At 34.3% G+C, this 23,123-nt stretch overlaps 1 protein-coding gene across 2 annotated transcripts; it reads left to right on the top strand.

Annotated features, from left to right (window-relative positions):
* The first annotated feature begins 1,218 nt into the window (after nucleotides 1–1,218).
* LOC108342969 (DExH-box ATP-dependent RNA helicase DExH11) lies at nucleotides 1,219–22,629 on the top strand. Of its 2 annotated transcripts, XM_017580923.2 has the most exons (23): nucleotides 1,221–1,517; nucleotides 2,663–2,920; nucleotides 3,059–3,313; nucleotides 3,434–3,502; nucleotides 3,723–3,801; nucleotides 3,986–4,149; nucleotides 4,325–4,432; nucleotides 5,359–5,460; nucleotides 5,712–5,912; nucleotides 6,009–6,119; nucleotides 6,429–6,496; nucleotides 6,828–7,194; nucleotides 8,711–8,866; nucleotides 8,927–9,037; nucleotides 9,230–9,283; nucleotides 11,435–11,692; nucleotides 17,023–17,132; nucleotides 18,533–18,686; nucleotides 20,512–20,971; nucleotides 21,299–21,513; nucleotides 21,625–21,863; nucleotides 22,011–22,137; nucleotides 22,229–22,629. In XM_017580923.2, exons 1-23 carry the CDS (start codon nucleotides 1,383–1,385, stop codon nucleotides 22,439–22,441), a joined length of 4,014 nt encoding a protein of 1,337 aa, XP_017436412.1. In that variant the 5' UTR covers nucleotides 1,221–1,382; the 3' UTR covers nucleotides 22,442–22,629. The 2 variants fall into 2 exon arrangements, with proteins under 2 accessions (XP_017436413.1, XP_017436412.1); XM_017580924.2 differs by lacking the exon at nucleotides 22,011–22,137 and having other exon boundaries at nucleotides 1,219–1,517; nucleotides 22,229–22,523.
* Nucleotides 22,630–23,123: the final 494 nt, after the last annotated feature.

Raw genomic sequence — 23,123 nt, 5'->3', positions numbered from 1 at the left:
TGGGATGCAATTTTATTTTTAAAGACACGGAGACTTAAATTATATCATGATAATATACTTCAATAAAAATGTTCTAAAATACCTAAATCTCAATATTATGGTTATTAGCCTGTTTTATGAGTTAAAACACGACATCAATCAAGGACAAAAACAAAGTAAAGGAACCTATCAAAACAAACACATGAAATAATATAATTGATTTCTCATTTTTATTGATTTATTTAGGAAATTCATATGAGAGACTTTATATTAAGGAGATACGAGTTAAACTCGTTGACACTATTTTTACTCAATCTCACACAACAATATGTTTTTAAGTTTTATTATTATTATTTTTTTACATTGTTTATCTTCTCATTTGTATATAATGTGACATTGATTCAAACTCTTTATTCATAACAATCTTCTTCATTTTCAATTGATGCACCTTTTATTAAATGAAAACATTTATAATCACAATTACATTACTTGGTAACTTTTACTTAGTGTTTGTTCGGAATTTAAATGTGTGTTTAAATTTTACTTTAAATAAAAATGGAAGAAAGAAAATCCATAAACTTGTTATCTTAATGTTTCAGCTTGAAAATGACTTTAATTTTATGCAAGTTAGACTTATATCACATTCATATAATTAAATCCTTCTTTAAAGAAAAAACATCACTATTATGTATCTTAATGAGACATGTTTTAAACCTTCAACTATTTTTTTTTAATGAACCTCATGTCAAATGATTATGGTTAGAGATGATTATATAAAAAGTGTATGAAATGCTACATCTTATACAATATTTTTCTTCATTAGTACATTTTTTATCATAATTTTGAGACATCTATACTGTAATTACTATAAAATCTAATACTCATACAACCTTAACTATATAATTTCTTTAATAGAATGAAACAAAAACAAATCTCAAATTAAAATTCTAATTTATTAATTACTCAATCAAATATTTTATTAGGTATTGAAACTATACATATTAAAAAAAAATATTCTTGTTTAATTCTAATATAAATATTCTCCAAGTTTATTCTAGATTTTTTTTTCTTGTTTATCTTTCAATAGTGTACATGAAATCTTCTTTCTATCTATTTCTATATGTTTGTATTATTTTTCCAATGGATTTCCTCTTTATATTCTTAAAATCCCCCATAAAAAATACCAATAAAAGAAAAACAAAAATACTTTACTTGCATATCGCACTTTCACTTGATGCCTATGGTAATTCAACCTTTTCATACATACCCCATCCAAAACCCGCGAAAAATCAAAGCCTTATTTCTTTCTCAAATCAAAACTCACCCAAGGAGAATGAAGAGCCAGTGAGTGAGCATAGCAAAAGGCGTGCTATAAAATAGAGCGTGCACACAGTGGCGCTCCCATGGATCCGATCTATGCAGCCAACGAGCTCGCTTTCCGGGTCGGATTTTCCGGCCACAGTGGTCACCTCAGACTGGAGCCGCTCACCACGCCGGAGCGCCACAACCCGCTCCGTTCCATTCCCGATTATATTCCGGTCAGTCACTGCGTCGTTGACCTTTACGTTCTCTCCGTTTACTCCATTTTCTCACTCTCTAGGTTTTTCTGCTGCCGCATGCTACGTGTCGCTAATGCTTGAATTACTACCTAATCTTTATAATTATCTTCTGTTGATTTCTTTATCTGTAATTATTCGTGGTATTTTCTTAATCAGCTTATTCAGTGATATGTTCTACTATATATTGTCAATTTTGTATATGTACCAGATTTTCCTTTTCCATGGCATAGTGTACCGAGTGAAAGTAACAGATATGGATTCGTATGGTGGGTTTTACACCAGGAATTGATTCTCCACACCGAACTGGTTTCAACGTTTAATTTGTGACTGAGAGTAATTGGATACACGTTCTAATCTCACTGTTCTGATTAAACTTCAATTATTCAAAATCATTTTTATTGAAATCAATTGTTTGTAACTTTGAAAAAAGGACACTAAAGTGTTTGGTTTACAAAACCCTGAGAATATGTTTGGAAGTGTGTCATGGAATGAAAAGAAAAGGAGAGCAAGTTGTTTTGTTTTTCAATTGAGACATGTTTTTCATATAGACAGATGATTTGGGCATTATGGTGTTTGGTATTGTGCCTACTAACAGGGACTCATGTCAAGGTGGAAGCAAAACATCGTAGGCAGAAAATGCTGAAAAAAGTGCGTATTTGAAGTAAATGCGAACACATTAAATCTATGCTAGTTTATAGTTTTATTTATTTTAGTTTAAGAAACTATAAAACTGGAGAGTATTCATAGAAATGAAATTTTTTCCTCCGTTATCCTCCCTCCCCTTTCCCTCCAAATTCCTATTTTCAAGCATACGTAAAGAGTACTAAAGACTAACAACTTGTCTTTTTATTAACGTTGTACCTTACCAAACTGGCATCACAATGAGCACGTTAGATCCCTGGGTTTTAGTTTTACGTACGGTGCCTTGCTTTGATACCTTAAATTTGCATGTTCTTGGTTTAATTTATTTTGGAAAAATAATTATTTGTTTCTCTACAGCTTCCTGAGTGAACTTTTCAAAAATGACTGCTTTTCCTAAATTATGCAGTTCCTAAACATGGTAATCTTTGAAGCCCAAAATTGATTTATTTTGCCATTGGTAACCTTTTCCTACATTATTTCAGCCACCTGCCTTTCCTAGCGAGACACCTGAATCTATAAAGAAGTACATAGAAGAGACGTATCTCCAGCCAAGATTGGATCCTGATGAATTTTCGGCAGAAAAGGTTGGGAGGCAGTGGGAGTTTGACTGGTTTGACAGGGCTGAAGTTCCTCTCGAGCCATCACTGCCACGAACTATGGTCATTCCAGTTTGGGAACCACCATTTCGACGTTCAAACAATGGATCAGTTAAAGGAATCTGGGAACCAAAATTTGAGGAGGTGGGAGGTGCTTACATGAAATTGAAAATTCCAAATCCGTGATGGAAAGTTTGGTTAAAAATTAGAACAAATTTAGTTTAGAGTCAATATTAATTGATTTTGCCAACTTCATCGATAGTGCGTATAATGTTGTATTAGGTGGATGTATCTGATCTGAAGTTGGGAGAGACTGAATCTGGGCCATTACCACGCACTTCTGGAAAGGACTTTGTAAGGGGAAGCATTAACAATCGTCCTTTCCGTCCAGGAGGTTTGGATGATTCTAGAAGTGTAGAAAGAGTTCTTCCAGAAGGTGCTTCAAATGGTGAATGGGTGCGTGAAATTTTGAATGGTGGTCCTGCTCAGACAATTCCTCCAAGCTTAAAGCAAGGGTTGGACTTTGGCGAGCTCAAGGTTATTTATTTATTTGACTTTTTATGGAAAATAATTGCTTGTTTTCTGTGCTAACTTATTCCAAGCTTGAAATTCAATATAACCCACACGTTTTACTTCATTTTTGTATCCTTTTTGAAGTCCCATCCATGCTCATGGAATGTCTGCAAGGAAGCCAATCCTCTCCAGAGTTCATCAGTTGAAAAATTGGTTAGTCATTTTTCCCCATTTTGCATCCAAATTTTCAAGAGCCTTTTCAGTTTATATTATTTTAAGAGGCACTTTAGACCTTCTACTCCTTATGCTGGATGGTGCCAGTTCTTGAGAGACTGTCAATATAAGGACATGTTTTTTGATCATATTTAGAAGAAATCTTTTATATTATCTACTGTATTTTCTTAAATGATTTGCTTAAATCATGCTGGGACAGAGTGAATTGTCCGTACAGTTTGATGACTTGTTTAAGAAGGCTTGGGAAGAAGATGCTGATGGAGAACAAGAGCAAGATGGTAACTAGCTTACGCTAACTGCAGTTCTTTTTACCGAAATTTATTGTCTTAAAATTCTTGGACTGTATTATAAGTATAACCAAACAAACGAAATCATTCTGGACAATACAGACCTTTGTTAGATCAGATAGTTTTTCAGTTATTTTGTTCATGATTTTTGTTGTTTTTTAATGTCATTTGTCAGAAGTGGAGTCTGTTATATTGGAAGCTGAAGTTGGTACAGCTGAGGTGTCAAGTAAACCACATGATAGTGAAACGTCACTTGATGATATTTTATCAGTTGACTCAGAAGGACCAGAATTGCATTTGGATGGATTTAGTGATGAAATTGAACAGATGAAGAAGGAAGTAAGTGGTTATGGGCTAAATAAATTATCACATATTGCAGTTAAAATGACTGTTTCTTGTTATGCGTCACAATTTTGTTACGGTTTCTGGGACAATGTTTCCTCACCTAGTGGGAAAGGCTTTTGTTGTTTGTTACATGACAATCCTTAAAATAGGAATCCTGTTCTTTTGGCAGGCTTGGGCTATGCATGAGTCCAGTGATCGAATTGTAGATTGCTTTCATGAACTTGTTCCTGACATGGCACTAGAGTTTCCATTTGAACTGGACGCATTTCAGAAGGAGGTATATATTCATACTAATTTTCTTCTTGTCAGCAAGGTGCAGTGATTAGCACTTATGGTTGAAACTACAAACGCATGTATGGAATAATTGTTTTACGGAATAGATGCTGTAAAAATTAAGCTAAAAAACCCATGTTTGACTGTTTTCTTAGCCTACTTTTGATCTTGGTTGAAAAGTGGAAACTGATAATTTTACCAGCATTTTTCTGCCACTATGTCTTCCTTTCACTTGTGTGAAAATATCCCCAGGGATTTTGAAAGTAACCAGTTATTGAGGCCTCCAATCTATATTAATTAATGTTGTAACTTTTTAAGATTCTACCAATGAAGTTCTGGTTATGCAGTTTATTTCACATTTTCATTTTATATCTTTTCTTTAATATGACAAATAATATGTTTTTTCTACTTTCGTACTTCATACTTTCTATTTCTTCTTGTATCTAATTTGTTCTTTTAATTAAATTCATTTGATGTATTGGCAAGTTCAAATTTAGTTCTTTTTATTCTTAGTAATTATTTCATGCTTCTGCTATTGTGTTCAGTTGGTTGTATGATGATTGGGATGTAACCTTGTTCCAAATTCTTGAGGGGAGGGGGGTGCCATGATATTTGGTTATTGGAATCATTTGTCTTGACCTTTGCACATTTGCCCAATCGAGTCAAATGCATCAGGAGGAGCTGCATTAGTCAAATTTTCAATATTTTTTGTTATAAGAAATAATTTATTGTTAAAGAAATCTATGATCATTTTATAAAATAAATCTGTATGTTGATTGTAGCTTCCAACTGAGAGAAGATATTCTTTCTCATAGTCTAAATTTTATCACTTATATTTAACTATTATATTATCGCTTTTAATTCTAGCATGAATATATGGCTTATATTTGTCTTATAATTTCATTTTTTATTCTTTCATAACAATTGTAGGCTATTTATTATCTTGAGAAGGGGGAGTCTGTTTTTGTTGCTGCTCACACATCAGCTGGAAAAACTGTAGTTGCCGAATATGCATTTGCTTTAGCATCAAAAGTATGCCCTGAATCTTTACTATTCATGAAGTTTCTTTGTTTCTTTTCTTTTGCTTCCCGGCAGCTTAATTGCATAAGTCATGAACCATATTGTTCAATACCATTTATATAACAGTGCTCTTTTTCTACTATTCTGATGATATTTTGACTTAGTCTTACAATATTGTTAAGTTTTTCCGTATTAAAATTTTATCAATCTTCACAAGACAAATGCTTTAGTTGAAGTTTCCCATTTGAAATTTAACAATGCAGCATTGCACTAGAGCAGTGTATACTGCTCCAATAAAAACAATCAGCAATCAGAAATATAGAGATTTCTGTGGAAAGTTTGATGTTGGGCTTCTTACTGGGGATGTAAGCTTGAGGCCAGAGGCTTCTTGTCTCATCATGACCACAGAAATTCTAAGATCAATGCTCTACCGGGGTGCTGATATAATTCGGGACATCGAATGGGTAAGTAGCATTCTGGTTTCTCTTCAACTATGAAAGGCTTGTCCTTGTGAATTTGTAACAACTTATAGTTTCGTTTTTCCTGCATTAATGTGGTAGGTTATATTTGATGAGGTGCACTATGTCAATGATGTAGATAGAGGAGTTGTTTGGGAAGAAGTAATTATCATGCTTCCAAGACACATCAATATAGTCCTCCTTTCTGCCACGGTATAAGTTAGTCCTCAGTTATCATACTTAAGATTTATGCAGGACATTCTGTGTAAAATGCATGTGTTCTGATACTTCCAACACTTAATATGTTTCTGTATCTCAAAGCACATGGAGCATTATAATATTGGAATGAAGGATTTAATATCAGAAAAATAAAGAAGTTCTTTGAACATTGTAATGCTAGCCTGGGAAGTTATATATATAATTTTTTTCTCTTATAAAAATATATTTGTGTTCAGATTTCTCTCCCCTCATGTTATCTCAGCAAAGCTATTTGTCATTATCCTAAAAATAAGTATTTTGCAGGTTCCTAATACTATTGAATTTGCCGATTGGATTGGCAGGACAAAACAAAAGGAAATAAGGGTTACAGGGTAAGTGATGATTCTTTCTTACAATGGTCGTCAGAGAAAGAGTAGATTTAAAGATATTCTTTAAAATATGCAAGAATACAGAAAATATATTTGTTCCTTTTCAAATTAAAGATTGTAATCAAAAGGCGGATGCTATTAGGATGTCATGTATTCTTCGATTTATGAATTCCTTCAATTTCAAATAGAGTTGTGAGTTGTATTTTGGTATTTAAAAATTAACACTATAAGACTAGAATGTACATTGAGTGCATCAAATAGGAGTTATGAGCTCTTTCGTGATTCTCAATTGTCTTATTATTTTTGCTCCTATAATGATCCTTTTTCCTACCAGAACAACAAAAAGACCTGTCCCATTGGAGCACTGCCTGTATCATTCTGGAGAACTTTACAAAATTTGTGAAAGTGAAACATTTCTGCCTCAGGGGTTGAAAGCTGCTAAAGAAGTCTCAAGAAAAAGGAATTTGACTGCTGGTGGTGCTTCAGGACCAAAGGTAGGTATTTCAGCAGGTCATGAAAATGCCAGAGGTTCAAAACGTGAAAATATATCTCGCATGAAGCAGCATGGAGCTAATTTCTCTGGAACTGGTAGAGGCTATCAAAATAATAGCAATGGCCAGAGCAATTGGGAATTGAGGAGAGCAGATGCTTCAATGTGGTTGATGCTTATCAACAAGCTCTCCAAAAAGTCATTATTGCCTGTATGTTGATTGTGCTCTATATTAATATGTTTTCAGCAAAAAATACAAAAGGAATTATCGGTAAAATTATTTACAATTGAGGAAAACCAATTGTTTAATCATTTCCAGGAGTTGTTAGTGATAACAACTTGAGGATTTGATTGCTTGTGAATTATAAATGTTTTACCAAGCTCCATTTTTTTTTATTTTTTCTCTATTTTATTATTGGGTGCTATTATTTGCTGATAATAGTTGAAATATAGGAAAAACATTTCAATTTCAACAATGTTAATTCTCTCTTAATATTTTAGAATATATCATAGGATTTGTTTCTCCATTTCATGGCACTCCATATTTCCTTATATTTCCCTATCTGGTTCCTTATTTAAATTGGGCTTAAATCCAGTTCTGGTCCCCATAGTTTTGCATTTTGCAATTTTAGTTTCTATAAAATTTTAATAGCACATTTGATCATCTATGTTTAAGAAAATTAAGTAATTTTAGACCAACATAATATATCAACTCATAAATCATTTCCAAGAAAATTACTAACAATAAGTGCTAACATTTTTTCTGATATTAATGTTAAAGCTTATAATTAAACACTGCTGTTAACATTCTGTCTAAATAAGTAACTATCATTGTTATCATTGATAGACACATAGACATTTCTTAGAGAGTGGAAAATGCATTAGCAGTAGATCAAAATTGTTTAATTCTGGAAAATCGAGGACCGGGATTAAATGTCTACAGTGACCAAAATTGCACATTCATCAAATGTACAATTTAAGTGGATTTAAGCCATTAAGTGCACTTTCACCGAAATTGTATGTTGACTTTATAATTAATAAAATAAACATATTTCTGTTTTTTTTTTTTGTGTCTAATCTGTATATTTTAGAAAATAAGCAATTTTCAGCTTAATTTTATAAGCATATCATATTTACTTTTGTTAAACTTTAGGAAGACAGAAACATTGAGTTTAAACCGTGTGTTTATGAGACAACACAGGTGTTTTATTTGTATTAGAAAAGAGAAATCATCACAATCAATAAATGAAGATAATAAAGGAAATTTGATATCTTTTAATAACAAAGATGTGATGTAGGAATAGATAAAAAATTTCTTAACAATACATACATGCACAGTCTACATATTTCTAATTATATAGGATCAACTCCTTATTTCAATAAGTATAACAGTGATTATATATGTAAAGATCAGCTCGTTATTTCTGTGATTATATCACTTTTCCTCAAGCTGGAGTGTATAGGTAGTGTGTGCATATGTTGTTGCAAATATAATCAATCTTTGTCCTCCTAGTGACTTGGTGAATATGTTGGCCAACTATTCATTAAAGTAGACAAATCTAGTGGTAATGTATATAAACTCCAGTTTTTCCCTTGGGAAATGACAATTCGCCTCAATATGTTTATTTGTTTCATAAAAGGAAGGGAGCCAAAGCATTATTATTCTCAATTTATTGTTACTATTTTAGATTTTATTTGTTTATTTGGAACTTGTTTTTGGAATGCAGGTGGTTATATTTTGTTTTTCTAAGAATCGCTGTGATAAATCAGCTGATAGTTTGACTAGAACTGACTTAACTAGTAGCTCAGAGAAAAGTGAGATCCGACTTTTCTGTGACAAAGCATTTTCGCGACTGAAGGGATCTGACAAATATTTACCACAGGTCAGTTGGTGTATGGCTTAGTATTTTTGTGACTGTGCTTCTAATGAGGGAGATATACAGGTTGTTCGAGTACAGAATCTTCTTCGCAGAGGTATTGGTGTACATCATGCTGGCCTTCTTCCAATTGTAAAGGAAGTTGTTGAAATGCTCTTTTGCCGAGGGGTTATCAAGGTGAGATGGCCTTTTGTTTTATTGGTATTCACAGAATTATCAGATATCATAACAAACCCAGCTAATATTCAAAGATACAGTAAATTACTTTATATTTAAGAGTCATATGTCCACAATTTTCTCCCCGTGGTTGTGATTATATTATTTTAAGATTTATGTTGACTGCTTGACTTATTTTTTTTTTTTCTGCAGGTCTTGTTTTCAACTGAGACATTTGCAATGGGAGTCAATGCACCTGCTAGAACAGTGAGTCTCTTTTCAGCGTTGCTGCTAAAATTGAATAAACATTTCAATTTTTTCTGAAATTTTCAATGAAATCTAATTAATTATTAAAGTTATTATCTTAGGAATTTTACAAGTGACTATGAATGTGTTAAATAAAAAAGTTTGCTGTGGTTTATGTTTAGTTACTTGAGTCTCATGTTACTTTAGTATCTTTTTTTATCAAACACATGTTCTTGTTGAATAATAAGTTTGTGCTCTGTACAGAGGTTATTTTAAACTTTGCTGGAACCTGAAAAATTATAAAAAAAAAAGAAAAATATTTTAGATTGGAACAAAGATATTATATTTTAATTTGACATTTAAAAAAAGGAGAAATAAGAAATGACTCGAGCGGATTAGAGTCATTCTTTCAGAAAAAATGCAATAAGAAATTAAGCTATTCTTAGGAAAGAGTACTCGTGTTAAAGAGTAAGAAACTTGTTTAGTAATAAAAAAATGTATAATATTTATTTTTAATGACAAGTACAGTATTGGGAACTTGTAAAGCTTTACTTTTCATTGACATAAATAAGATTTAATTGGTGAAGAATTTTTATTAAAATATCATTCTTAAAGGAAACAAATTGATTATAGAAAAAAGAGCTACTTGATGCTCGATTTGTTGACTTGAAATCTCTGAGAATTGTCAGACTAAGAGCTTTCCTTAATCATACTATTATTGAAACACCAGGACACAGTCAATCTTGTTCCATATGAAAGGGCAGAGAAAGGCCATAACAATATTTGAATTTCATCCAAGGCATCAACTGCCCAGTACCTTTGAGTGGCAAAAACTGCCTATGCTTGCTATCTGGTATAATAGTTTATATTATATTTTGAGCAAAATCTGTTTTGTGTTGTATCTATTTGTAATGTACAATCCTAGGGGAAATTTCTCTCTAAGCTTTTTGCTGTAAATCCTAGGGGAAATTTCTCTCTTTCTTTTAGCTTTTGTTGTAAGCCAAATATATTTGAATCTGAATTAGTAGGGAGACATAAGATTTCCCAAGCTTTTTTCCTCACATATACTCTTTCAAATTGGTACATGACTTGGGCCTGTTGTTCTCATTATTGAATGGCTAACAAACTACTCACAAATATCTAGTCCGATGCTTGAAATGTTCTTTCCTTGGTGAGGGGGTGTGTTGGTGGTATCATATTGGCTGAAGCCATGACCAAATAAATTATAGGATATAAGTGAGAGTAAATCCAGTCGATCTTTGTGAGATTGAATTATGTTTTCAAGACAATCTTTTGTAATTCTTAAGTGGAAGTTCTTAGTTTTGTCTCTGTAGTATTTTTCAAAGTCTTTGAAATTTGAAATTGTTCTGTTGTGAAAGGACAAATATACACAAATGCTTCTTTGAAAGTTGTGTTTGAAATGAGAAACCCCTCTGAGGTAGGGGAAATAGATGGTTTATATGCTAATTCTAACATCAGTTACTTCATGGTCTGTGCTTTTTGGTACCTAAATGTACACTTGGGCTCTCTCTCGTTTTTGTTTTTTGGATAATCGAGGTCTCTTTCATTTATTTTGCATAATTTAGGTTGATAATTATAGTCTTACATCTTTAAGGGCAAGACAAGTGCAATGGTAGGATGCTGCTTGGAATTTATGGATTCAAATCTTGGAAACAACTCTAGAATTTTGGGATGAAGGTTGTGTGCATTTGATTGGTATACGTTGCCGAGGGGATCAGTTAGTTAATTATTAGATTCAATGAGTTTGTTGTAGTTTGAAGACTGGATGATAAGAAATAAGGCATATTGCCTGTGGATAGGGGGAAGAAGGATGATAGGGGGGATTATCCTGTTAACTGCATACCGTTAGTAGGGCCTTTAGGCAACCGGAGGTGCAAACCCTGGAAGCTCTATAGTCAGGGGAATTTCTCCATTTTCTCTCTAATAACATGATACAAGTTCTTCTCAGCATCTAACTTCTCCATACACTTGGTGTGAACCTTGCACACTTAGTTGTCTTTTTGTTATAGTTATATACCCATCATTAGTTTGGATTTTTTTTGTTTTGATAAATAGTAATGATTGACAATTTGTGTATCTCCTTTCCTTTATTTGAAGAATATTTCCTATAACCTTCAGTTTAATGTACACTGCTTTTATATTCTTCCACAGGTAGTTTTTGATTCTCTAAGGAAGTTTGATGGCAAGGAATTTAGGCAGCTACTATCAGGAGAATATACTCAAATGGCTGGTCGTGCTGGCAGAAGAGGACTTGACAAGATTGGTACTGTTATTCTGATATGTCGTGATGAACTCCCAGAAGAGAGTGATTTAAAGCGTGTTATTGTTGGAAGTGCAACCCGACTTGAATCTCAATTTCGGCTAACCTATATTATGATTCTACATCTTCTTCGGGTTGAGGAATTAAAGGTGCACATGACAATCCAAGTCTTCTATTTAAAATGTTATAATAATGGTGGTGAAGATACTATAATTAGTAGTGTCACAATAATTGATTGGATGTGCAACTTGGGGACAATTCAAATTCCTTAACAATTTGAGATAGATCCTCCTAATTTTAAATATCCAATTAGATCTGATTGGACAAACTTTCATGAATAGTTTCTCTTATTTAATGATCGATTAATACTCCTTAATTCATATTTAAGATGATAAGTTGTTGTTTCTTCGAACTTCTGAAAGCATCTTTAATCATGTATTTTTCAAAATTTGGTTGGAGACGCTTGTTAATAATAATTTCTGGAAATCTCATATATTTTTCTGTGATATGTACTCATGCATTAAAACTCTGATATGTACTCATCCATTACAACTATATGGACTGTAATTGGGAATCGGTATTTGTAATTACAAGGTTAGAGGGGAGAACATAAAATAAGGAAAGAGAACTAATTCTAATTGTAACCACCTGGCCGCTGATGGAATTTGAGCTGAGGGCAGTTATGATAGTTATCTGTATATCTCTATACCATTATATAAAAGGGATGCATTATTTGGTTAGGTGTCTTTTGACTGTACAATTTTACCTTTTATAACAAATAAAAAATAATTTACTTATATTTAATAAAATAATTAATCAAACAACTTCCTCTATTTCAAAATTTCAAAATAACTAACATTTCAAAACTTCTCTTTTTAAAAATAATTGTTGTAATTTGAGATAATATCTTTAGAATCTTCCTAATTAGAGGAAATAGATATATAATCTTTTATTTTATTTTATTTTCTTAGTTTCCTTATTTTTCTTTTTAGGAGAATTAGATTATTACAAATAGAGGGTATCAGAATGTATTTTTTATGATTGAGAATAATAAATCAGTCTTATTTTCCACTTAGTATCAGAGCCTGTCTGATCTGGCTTCCGCTGTCTTTGCTGTCTGCCAGCGGCTGGCCGCCGTCGACGGCCCCCTAAAAGTCTCTTCTTTAACATGTGTTTTTAATGGGCTCCAATTGTCCTAGTCAAGTTCTGCTTAGAATTCTGGCCTTTCTCCAATATTACCAAATACATTTGTTTTTTTCTTTATAACAGCTACACACAGTTGTGTTGTGCTTCCATAATGATAGGAGGCTAAAGGTGTATGTGAGAAGAAACAGACGGGAGAAGTAGTTAGTTAGTTAGTGGGTCAGTAGCCTAACTGTTTTATCAGTTAGGAAGGGAGATGTATCTGTTAGGAGGTCAAACTTGTATAAATAGCTAGAGAGGAGAAGGATAGTTACTTTTGTTAATTCTTGTATCTGAATCAGACTTGTAGTCTGCTTGGGGGGAGATTAGGCTCCCACGTTCCTATATTCTTGTATTCTTTCTTGTTTCTCTATAAATCAGAGGAGGTTTTTCAGTATTCTGGTGGATTCTGTGTGAGTTAAGTGTGGGAAGCTTATAGGTTTCATTACTCGAGACCTATCACATAATCTGGCCTAGCTATAAGCTATACTTCCAGTTAAAATCTGACCTAGCTATAAGTTATACTTCCAGTTAAAATCTGACCTAGCTATAAGCTATACTTCTAGATTTTAATATGACCTAGCTATAAGCTATACTTCTAGATTTTAATCTGACCTAGCTATATGCTATACTTCCAGAATTTATCTCAGAATTTACCTCAGAATGGGTATTTTAAGTGATGCCCAATCCCTTTTTTGGCATTCTCATTGACTGCCAATCAAAGACCGAAAGTCTCTTCTTCTGGGAACCATGAAAGGCCACTCACTTCACTGTTAATTCCGCTGTGCAATGCTGCTCTCCGTCGTCGACCACCGCTGACCACCGTCTGCTGGCGGCCACCGTCGCAGTTTCGACCGGTGACTAGTAGATCTGGATCGTCTCTTCGACTGACAACCAACCGCGTCGGTTTCGATGGCTACTTCTCATTCACGTGCCGCCACGAGCGCCAAATCAGTCCGATAGTCGCCGCCGCTGCCGTCGTCATTTTCTCCAGCAAAGATAAGGGTTGGGTGCGCCTCAAGGAGCACGACTCAACCCTGGTAATCCACCTCCCAGAAGCCTCTGCACGTGCCGCCTTTCTTCAGCTGGCGGGTGCGTGTTCGTCACGTGCCACCCTCCCGGTGTCGGAATCACACTGCGCCGTTGCCGGTCGTGTCGCCGGACCTCCATCTCTATAATCTGCTCCTTCTGATATGTCACTTTAATGCCATCATCTCGCCACTGTACTGAACCGCTAGGATATACTTCATGACCCACTCTCGACAGGGAGACCTCTTTCGACGCCATCGTGTCAGTTCTTTCCTCTCCATTATGAAGGGTTCTCTACCTCTCCATTCGTTTCTGTTTCTTGAGCAACAGTGCTTCGTTCCGCTGCTACCATAGTCGGCCTCAGCGCAGTTAGCCGCCGATGCAGTCAGTCGCCATAGCCGCAGTCAGTTGTTGTAACCTTTGCGGTTTGTCGTTGCCGCCTCAATAAGCTGTTGCATTTTCTTTGGTCAAGATTAAGAGTGCCTCATGAAGTGCACTAGTTGTCATTTCCGCTATTTGCCTGAGGGAAAATATTTTCAGCCCCTGCAAAGAACTTCCTTCTTGGGCTAGAGTTTAGCCCGTACTTCTTGTGATACAGTGTTAAGTATCACCATTTAGGAGTAGTCCAGCAGAGAACATTGGACCTCCAACATGTCTTTGGCCTTTTGATGCCATCATAAGTCCCAATCTTTGGTGTTTTTGGTTTCTGCCAATGCCTTGTTGTAACAGCTTACTGAGAGTTGTTCTATGAGACCACCCACTGATTTGACTCGTTTGATGTTAGGGATTTCAGATTTGTCCCCAAGTACGGATCGATTCTCACCCGTTCTTTCACCTTCACGTCATTGACGTGTGTTCAATCGTGAGGGGAAGAAAAGTTTCAGCCGTCGCAGGGTAGTTAGTCCCTGAAGGTTTGTTGCTGTCAAGGTTATCAAATTCGAGAGTTTACGTAAACTCGTGAGAGAGTCGAGTAAATTCGACTCGTAAACTCCACTCATAAACTCGTAAGAGTTTACTTCAGATGAAAAAAATTATATAAATAATAGCTTAATTCAAATAAATCTATAAAATTATATAACTTTAAATAAATAAAATTTATAGTTATATTATTCATAAAAATAAATATTGTAAAACATAAATACTTGGATTATTGTCATTAATTTTGATGTATTTCATTAAATATATAACTTTCAAGCTCGCAGAATCGCTCCAAACTCGCGATTCTACACGATCATACCGATTTCACAATCGATTCTACCGAGTTTACACAGAAAACGAGTTTACTTTCGAGTTAACTCGGAAGCCATGTCTGGGAACGTAAACTCAGTTAACTCGAGAGTTTGATAACCATGGTTGCTGTTTCAGCCGCTGTAGGGTGGTTAAGTCCCTATAGGTTTGTTGCGGTTAGCCACTGCAGACAGTTCAGTTCCTGCAGGTTGGTTGTTGTTAGGACAGTTAAGTCCCTAAAGGTTTGTTTTTGTTAGGGCAATTAAGTCCCTAAAGGTTTGTTGTTGTTAGGGCAGTTAAGTCCCTTAAGGTTCGTTGTTGTTAGGGCAGTTAAGTCCCTTAAAGTTCGTTGTTGTTTAGGGTGGTTAAAGTCCCTACAGGGTTGTGGTTGTTAGCCTTTGCAGGCCTCCCATCTGTTATGCATGGAAATCAAGTTCTTGAAGTTCACTATTGATGGCAATCCAGTCCCTGCAGTTTGTTGTTGTTCGCCATTGGAGGCCCTTCATATGTTCTTATAGTTTTTTGTTGTTTGCTGCTGCAAGTCATCATCCATTTTTGATGGAAATCTCTCTCGTCCATTGTTGTCCAAGTTGAAGCTTCATGGTGCTAGTTCGCCCTTGTCCATTGCTGTCCAAGTTGAAGTTTCATGGTGCTAGTTCGCCCTCGTCCATTGCTGTCCAAGTTGAAGTTTCATTGTGCTAGTTTGCTTTTGTCCATTGCTGTCCAATTTGGTTTATTGACGTTCTCTACAATTGAGTTTGACTATTCTAGGCTTGGTTCATTCAATCTTGTATGATCGAGCTTGAGGGGGAGTGTTGTAATTTGAGATAATATCTTTAGAATCTTCCTAATTAGAGGAAATATATATATAATCTTTTATTTTATTTTATTTTCCTAGTTTCCTTATTTCCCTTTTTAGGAGAATTAGATTATTACAAATAGAGGGTATCAGAATGTATTTTTTATGATTGAGAATAATAAATCAGTCTTATTTTCCACTATAACTACATAATTTTTTTATCACTATTATTACAAAATTACCTATATTTTTATTTTACAATTTTATCTTTTAGTAAAAGGGGATATTTTTTTGGTAACTACCTCTAATGTCCCCCAAATGTAATAGTCTAACTTTTGCATCAAATATAATTGTCTAACTTCCCAACTTTCATAACGTTAACATACATTTTTTTTAAATCATTCTTTTAGGATTATATTCTTTTGAAAATTGTATTATTTAAATTAAAAATGCGGATACACATGCACTCTTGCGTTTCCCTCGTATAAATGATAGGGTTATGTGCACAGTATAAAATGCAGCGTATTATAGTTTGTTTTATATTATAAAATGAAGGATGACAGTTATTTGGAGAAAATAACTGCTGCTAGTTATGTATTCTGAGTATATGTCTGATAGAAGATTATGTAATTGACCAGAAATACTCTGTAGTAGACTGTGTCTCTGGGACAGCAAGTGTTTGCTGTATTGTGCGTGACTACAATGTTCTGTATTATATTTTATTACTTTATCAGTTGGTGTTCTATCAGGCACTTGGTAGGATTTAATGGGGAACTATTAGGGTGACATCGGGGGAGGGGATGGGTTCAGTTTTGTTTAGAGTGGGAGGTTATAGGTTCCTTAAGAATCTATGACATGTCCTTTTATCTTGTAATTTTCTGCTTCTGGCTAGTATCCAAGAGAGGGAGAGAGAGAGAGGGGGGAGTGGTGTTATGCATACACATGCATGATTCTAGCTCCTATCGTTATCCTGTCCTAAAGATCAGCTTCAATCTCTTGGTCATTAAAAACTGGAGGTCCAATATAGTATTTTAATCTGAAAATTATGTTTAGATGAATTATTATGAGGCAGTTGGTTATAAGCTCTGATTATGGAGCAAAATGGAAAACTGACAGTCAAAATTACTTGGAATGAATGTGCAATTTCAGCCTCATCTATCACAAATGTTACAAGTAGTTTCATTTTATGTTGGAAAGTTTAACTCTTATTATTATCTAATTGGGTGTGATTTTGGGTTGCAGGTAGAGGACATGCTTAAAAGAAGTTTTGCCGAATTCCATGCTCAGAAAAAGCTTCCAGAAATGCAACAGCTTTTGAAGCGAAAACTTGACCAGCCCAGAAAGGCTATTGAGTATGTGACTTATCCAATGTTTCTTTTCAATATTGTTTTCGGGCTTTAGTTCCATCTCTTCGTAAACAATCATTTTGTCATTATACTGCTCTTTTACTTTTTAGCCGCGTGGCTGTTTCTAAATAAACTCGTTGGTGAGAGTGGTCACCTTTATTATTCAGATAAAAGAACATTCATAATTGGGAGGTTGAAAGAGTGTTATATATAAAATCAGTGATTATCTTTCATCTGCTTAAGCTCTCGGTAAGGCTGGTTCATGACAAACAATACATATGTTAGAAATATCTGAAGATTTATCTTTTAGATAGTATCTTTAGAGAGAAATGATATTCATTCATGTGACAGAATCCCGTTAGTGTATTATTAGCACAGATGAAGAACATATCATCCATAGCATTACATAGGGATGGGCCCAAGCCCATATACAACAATCCTGATCTAATTCGCTTTTTTATGTATCGGATAATGCATATCACCAATGATCAATGCGAGGCTCCTCCACGAACTAACTAACAACATCAATTGAAAAAGAGAGGTTCGGCCTTATAATGATGAGATAAATGAGTGTTCTGACCAATCAACTATATTTTTTGGATTCATCTGAGAAAGCTCCACCTTGACCTGCCATTAATTTTTATTTGGATGTATATGACTATGAATAGGTTGATATTTAGTCATGCCAATCTCTTCTAAAATATCCAAGACGTATTTCTTTTGTGATAAAAAAGCCTTCCTTTGAATGAGCTGCCTTAATACCAAGAAAGATAACATTTAAGAACATTTGTGCCCCTTTTTTATTAGAAAGATAACTAATAAATACACATTTAAGAACTTTAAGATCTAATTTACTGCTAGTAAGATTATGGTAGTGAATAAAAGCATGTTGAAGTGAATAGGAATATTTTAAAAGTATTTCTCTTAATCATTATGGAGATATTGACAATATTTGTATCTTAATTCGCTATTTGGAACAAATAGGATCATAAAGTAAATGATGAAGAGAGGAGTAGAAAAATGAGGAATAACAGAATTTATTGGGTAAATCTGGCCATTATCAATGTAAAATTGTTTAGAGCCTTCATAAAGAACATTTTGGTGAATGTTCTGCTATCTGCTGTAATGTAACTGATAGGATATAATGGGTTTAGGATATGTTTTGTGTGTTCTTGAGAGAAAGAGAGGGTTGATCGACTTCTTGACTTCAAGAAGTCTATCAGTAACATGGAAGGAAGCACCAAAAGCTAAAAAACTAAGTGAAAGCTGAGTCACATTAGCTACCCAATACAATACTCACAAAGTATCTTATTATTAAACGATAATCTATCTATTTACATACACATATTTCTGATGCTGCATATTTATGTGTAATTTCTAAAACATTATATGTTTCTATTATTCAGATGTATAAAGGGTGAACCAACCATTGAAGAATACTATGATTTATATTCAGAAGCTGAGACATACAACAACCAAATATCAGAGGCAATTTTGCAGTCTCCTAATGCCCAACAGTTTCTGAATAGGGGAAGAGTTGTAATTGTAAAATCAGAATCAGTGAGTTCTTATATTCATATTTTATGTTTTGCAGGTGTTGGAAATAGTAGTGGAAGTTAATATATAACATGAATCGAATGGGAATTAGAATTAATGTGATTTGGAATGATTAGTCATTATTGTTGTTCTTGAAAATGTTAGAAATGTTAATTTATTCTTTTATGTATATGAATATTGACAGTGCTGAGTGCCACTAAGTAAATTCACGAACATTTTTCAGAGCTTATTAACTAATCTTTGGCATCAGAGCACCCTCAGACCTCTCTTCTCAATCCTGGGTTTAGCCATGTAGTGCAGCGGATCATTTAATCCCTTAAAAAGTCTAACAGTAATGTCTCTGACACCTGGTCTAGTAGCTTCAAACAATTTTAATCAGCAAGTCCACCAAAATATCCCAGCAAAACATAATTAGCTAGAGAAGCGAGAGATAGCAATACAAAGAAGCTCTGCTAAGGGAATATGATTTGCTCCTACAATTGATAATTCAGTTATCACAAATGTATCTAGGCATAACCCTCCATGGTTATTGTTCCCCTCTATATATATTTCTGCTGCCAGGTACTATTCATTTCCCTTCAGGTACTAATTGCCTGACTAACTTCCCCTCCTTCTAGTGTACACATTGAGTATTTTCCTCTTTTTGTCCCCAAAGTACTTCCTCTGTGGAGGCAACTTTGTTCCCAAGGTCGAAGTCACGGAACATTAGGGGGGTATCCTTCCAAGCTGCTTCATGAGCTGGCTGATTTTGCCACTGAACTAGTATTTGTTCATATTTCTTGGCTTCACTACTGATATTGTTTGTGATTAACACCGGCTGAAGAATAAGCTCTTCTTACACCAGCTGAAGCTGAGGGAAGTGTTTGCTCTACATAGGGCTTCCTACTTCCTTTAACTGAGGCATGGAAGTTTGGGTGATCTAGGTCTTGTCTGGTAGCTGTGCCATTGGGAATTATGTCAGGGTTGTTGAAAATAATGGTAGAAACCAATGTGTCATTGGGATTTATGGGAGTTAATGTATCGTTGGAAGGATTAGAGTACCAGGAAATAGTTTAATTCTTTACTATTGTTCTTCTAAATTTAATATAACATGTGACATATTACTTATTACCTATCACATAATATATAGTATGTAATAATGTATTCATTTTGAGTATCAATCTGCAAAAAAATTCATAGACTACTCTTAATTATCATTTTAAATCTATTAGGTGATAACATTGAATTTTTAGCTGCACGAGAATATGATCAAGCGCCTATCTTAAAAGGATAGCTGACTGGTTTATGTAATTTTTCTCCAGAAAGAAAACTTCTGAAACGCCTGTACGCTTGATTAATATTTATGAAATTTGGCTGATCTATAATATCTTAACAGGGAGAAGGGACTGGTTTTTGTAATTTTATCTAGAAAAAAGAAATCCTGAAACACTTGTATGATTAAGTTGTGATAAATATTCATGAAACTTGTCTGACACGTAGTACTGAGATTGGCCAATAGTTTTAATGCCCAAATATGCCAGTTTGATGACATGCAATGCCTTCATCATGAGCAGAAGCTTAAAGATTCTGAATGAAGGACTGCAGGCCTCAGCAATGGCTGAAAACAAGGAAACCAAATTCTGATTTGTGGAATGGAATTGAATGTCAGAGCTTGGCAGTTTTGCAGAACTATTGTTATAAAATTCTAATTGCTTTGGGCTTTTTGGTCCTTAAAATTTCAGCCATAAATTTAACGATGTATTATTTGAGTTATAACACCCATCTTTTAGAATTTGAATCTTCGGAACAAAGTAATAGATGGTTAACCTGCATCGTAATTGATTTACAGGCGCAGGACCATTTGCTTGGAGTGGTTGTGAAAACTCCATCACCCAGTAATAAGACATATATTGTTTTCGTGATTAAACCTGACATGCCATCCTTGATGCAAAGTGCCTCCAGTGGTGCTATGCAGAATAAAAGTGGGTCATTTGACCAAGGTTATTTTGTAATGCCAAAATCAAGACGTGGGCTTTTAGATGAATATAGTACATCTGTTTCTGCCCGCAAAGGAAAAGGTATCATCAACATCACAATGCCCTATTGTGGCTCTGCCAGTGGAATGGGCTATGAAGTTCGAGAAGTTGACAGTAAAGAGTTTCTGTGCATATGCAGTACCAAAATTAAAATTGACCCAGTTGGACTTCTTGAAGATGTTAGCAGCTCTGTTTATTCAAAGACTGTTCAGTTGCTTGTGGATTTGAAATCAGATGGAAATAAGTATCCTCCAGCTTTGGATCCCGTCAGAGGTATTACCATTTCTGTTAAATTATGAGTTATACTTTGATACTTTATCCTATTCTATAAATAACAAGTGGGCCATGTTTTGGCCAAATTTAAAATGAAAAGAAGAATGTCAGATGTATAGGCAAGAGGAGACATGATAGAGTAATAGAAACAATTTTTCAATCAAGCGAGTTTGACAACACCTTCTAACCTGCAATATTGATGTTTCTAGAGTTGTGGTGTTACACATACTCAAGCTCCTTCGGGTGTAATAATTTTTTCTTTTATTCCAATACCTGGGTGTCCTGCTCTTATTTGAAAACCTTGTTTAATATTGCTTTTTCATCCAGATCTGAAGTTAAGAGATGTGAAGCTTGTGGCAAAATACCAAAAGTGGACTAGATTATTGGAGAAGATGTCCCAGAATCAGTGTCATGGGTGTATAAAATTGGAAGAACACCTCAAATTGGCGAAGGAGATTAAAAAACATGAAGAAGAAGTCTATGCTCTTCAGTTTCAAATGTCAGATGAAGCACTTAAACAGATGCCTGACTTTCAGGGCCGGGTATAACATATTAGTTAATTTTTGTTATGCTTGATTCTTGAAAAAATACTTTTGATTGTGCAAGTACTCAGTCTAATGGTGCCTTTGGTTGTTTTCGTTTTTCTCCTTCAGATAGATGTTCTGAAGAAAATTGAATGCATTGATGAAGACCTTGTTGTTCAAATGAAAGGTCGTGTTGCTTGTGAGATGAATTCTGGGGAGGAACTGATATGCACGGAGTGCTTGTTTGAGAACCAAATGGATGAACTGGAACCAGAAGAAGCAGTGGCGATAATGTCCGCTTTTGTGTTCCAACAGAGGAATACGTCTGAACCGTCACTCACACCCAAGCTCGCGGAAGCTAAACAAAGGTAACTTGCAATAGTCCATTTTTTTAAGTACTCCTGTAACACAAGCCAAGCAAGACCCTCAGTGATTATTTATATAACATACTAAATGGTATCGTTTTGTCTGCATTCCTCTATTTATATGGATTCTAACCTGGATGTATTTGTTAGATTGTACAAAACAGCTTTAAGACTTGGAGAGCTCCAAGCGCAATTTAATCTGCCAATAAACCCTGCTGAGTATGCCCAAGAAAATCTAAAATTTGGTCTTGTAGAAGTGGTTTATGAATGGGCAAAGGTATCCTGCCACAGAAAATAACTCACTGTTTAGTTTTATAGTTTCATCTTTAATTTCTCGGGTAGTGAATAAACCGTCTTTTTTAATGCAGGGTACTCCGTTTGCTGAAATATGTGAGCTTACTGATGTTCCTGAAGGCCTGATAGTAAGGACCATTGTCAGATTGGACGAGACATGTCGGGAATTCAAAAATGCTGCAGCAATAATGGGTAATTCTGCTATCTGCAAAAAAATGGAAATTGCTTCTAATGCAATAAAGCGTGACATTGTATTTGCGGCTAGCTTGTATATTACTGGTGTATGATCATTACTGAACATGCTGATTTTTTCGAGTTTAGAACAGATACTTGCATATTGAGTGATGCTTTGTATATAATTAATTCCTCGCATAACATGTATGCTCCTTAATTGTGTATCTGGGCTTATCTTTTTGTAACTTTTATCTTATTTTACAATTGTTTTTAAAAAATTAGTTTTATTTTATCAGTGTCAGTGACTTTGCTTCATCATTATGTTTTAGATAAGGATAATGATATTTTAACAACATTTTTTTGACAATATTTTAACATTATTTACGTGTCATACGTATCATTCTGTGATTGATCCAAAATTACTCCACAATTAATAATAATAATCATAAACACCAACATGAATCAATCATATAATGACACGTAGATGGTGTTAAAATGTTGTCAAAAAATATTGTCAAAGTATCATTATCTTTTAGATAATTTAGACTTTTGTTTGTATGATATTTAATAAGGACATTTATTTATATTTGATGCCTTAGATAATTTGGACATTTTTTGGTATGTTATTTAATAATGACATTTATTTATATTTTACATATATTATTTGTTATATAAAGTACTGCCAATTAGTTTTTCCATTTGTATGTAATTTTCTAATCTTGATCGATTTTGTAAAATCTTTTACATCAATGGAGGTTAATTGTTTTCGAATTCTACATAAACATTAAGTTGAAT

This window comes from Vigna angularis, chromosome 6 (assembly GCF_016808095.1).
Source record: "Vigna angularis cultivar LongXiaoDou No.4 chromosome 6, ASM1680809v1, whole genome shotgun sequence".
In the NCBI taxonomy this organism is placed as follows: Eukaryota; Viridiplantae; Streptophyta; class Magnoliopsida; order Fabales; family Fabaceae; genus Vigna; species Vigna angularis.
Note: the sequence above shows the minus strand (reverse complement) of the source record. Positions and strands in the feature narration are given on the sequence as shown.

Excerpts from the sequence above, each read along its gene's own strand:
- LOC108342969 (XM_017580923.2), top strand. The coding sequence starts at position 1,383 with ATGGATCCGATCTATGCAGCCAACGAGCTCGCTTTCCGGGTCGGATTT. Across the intron at positions 4,433-5,358 it reads TGGACGCATTTCAGAAGGAG|GCTATTTATTATCTTGAGAA; the intron begins GTATATATTCAT and ends TAACAATTGTAG. Across the intron at positions 20,972-21,298 it reads AGCTTTGGATCCCGTCAGAG|ATCTGAAGTTAAGAGATGTG; the intron begins GTATTACCATTT and ends TTTTTCATCCAG.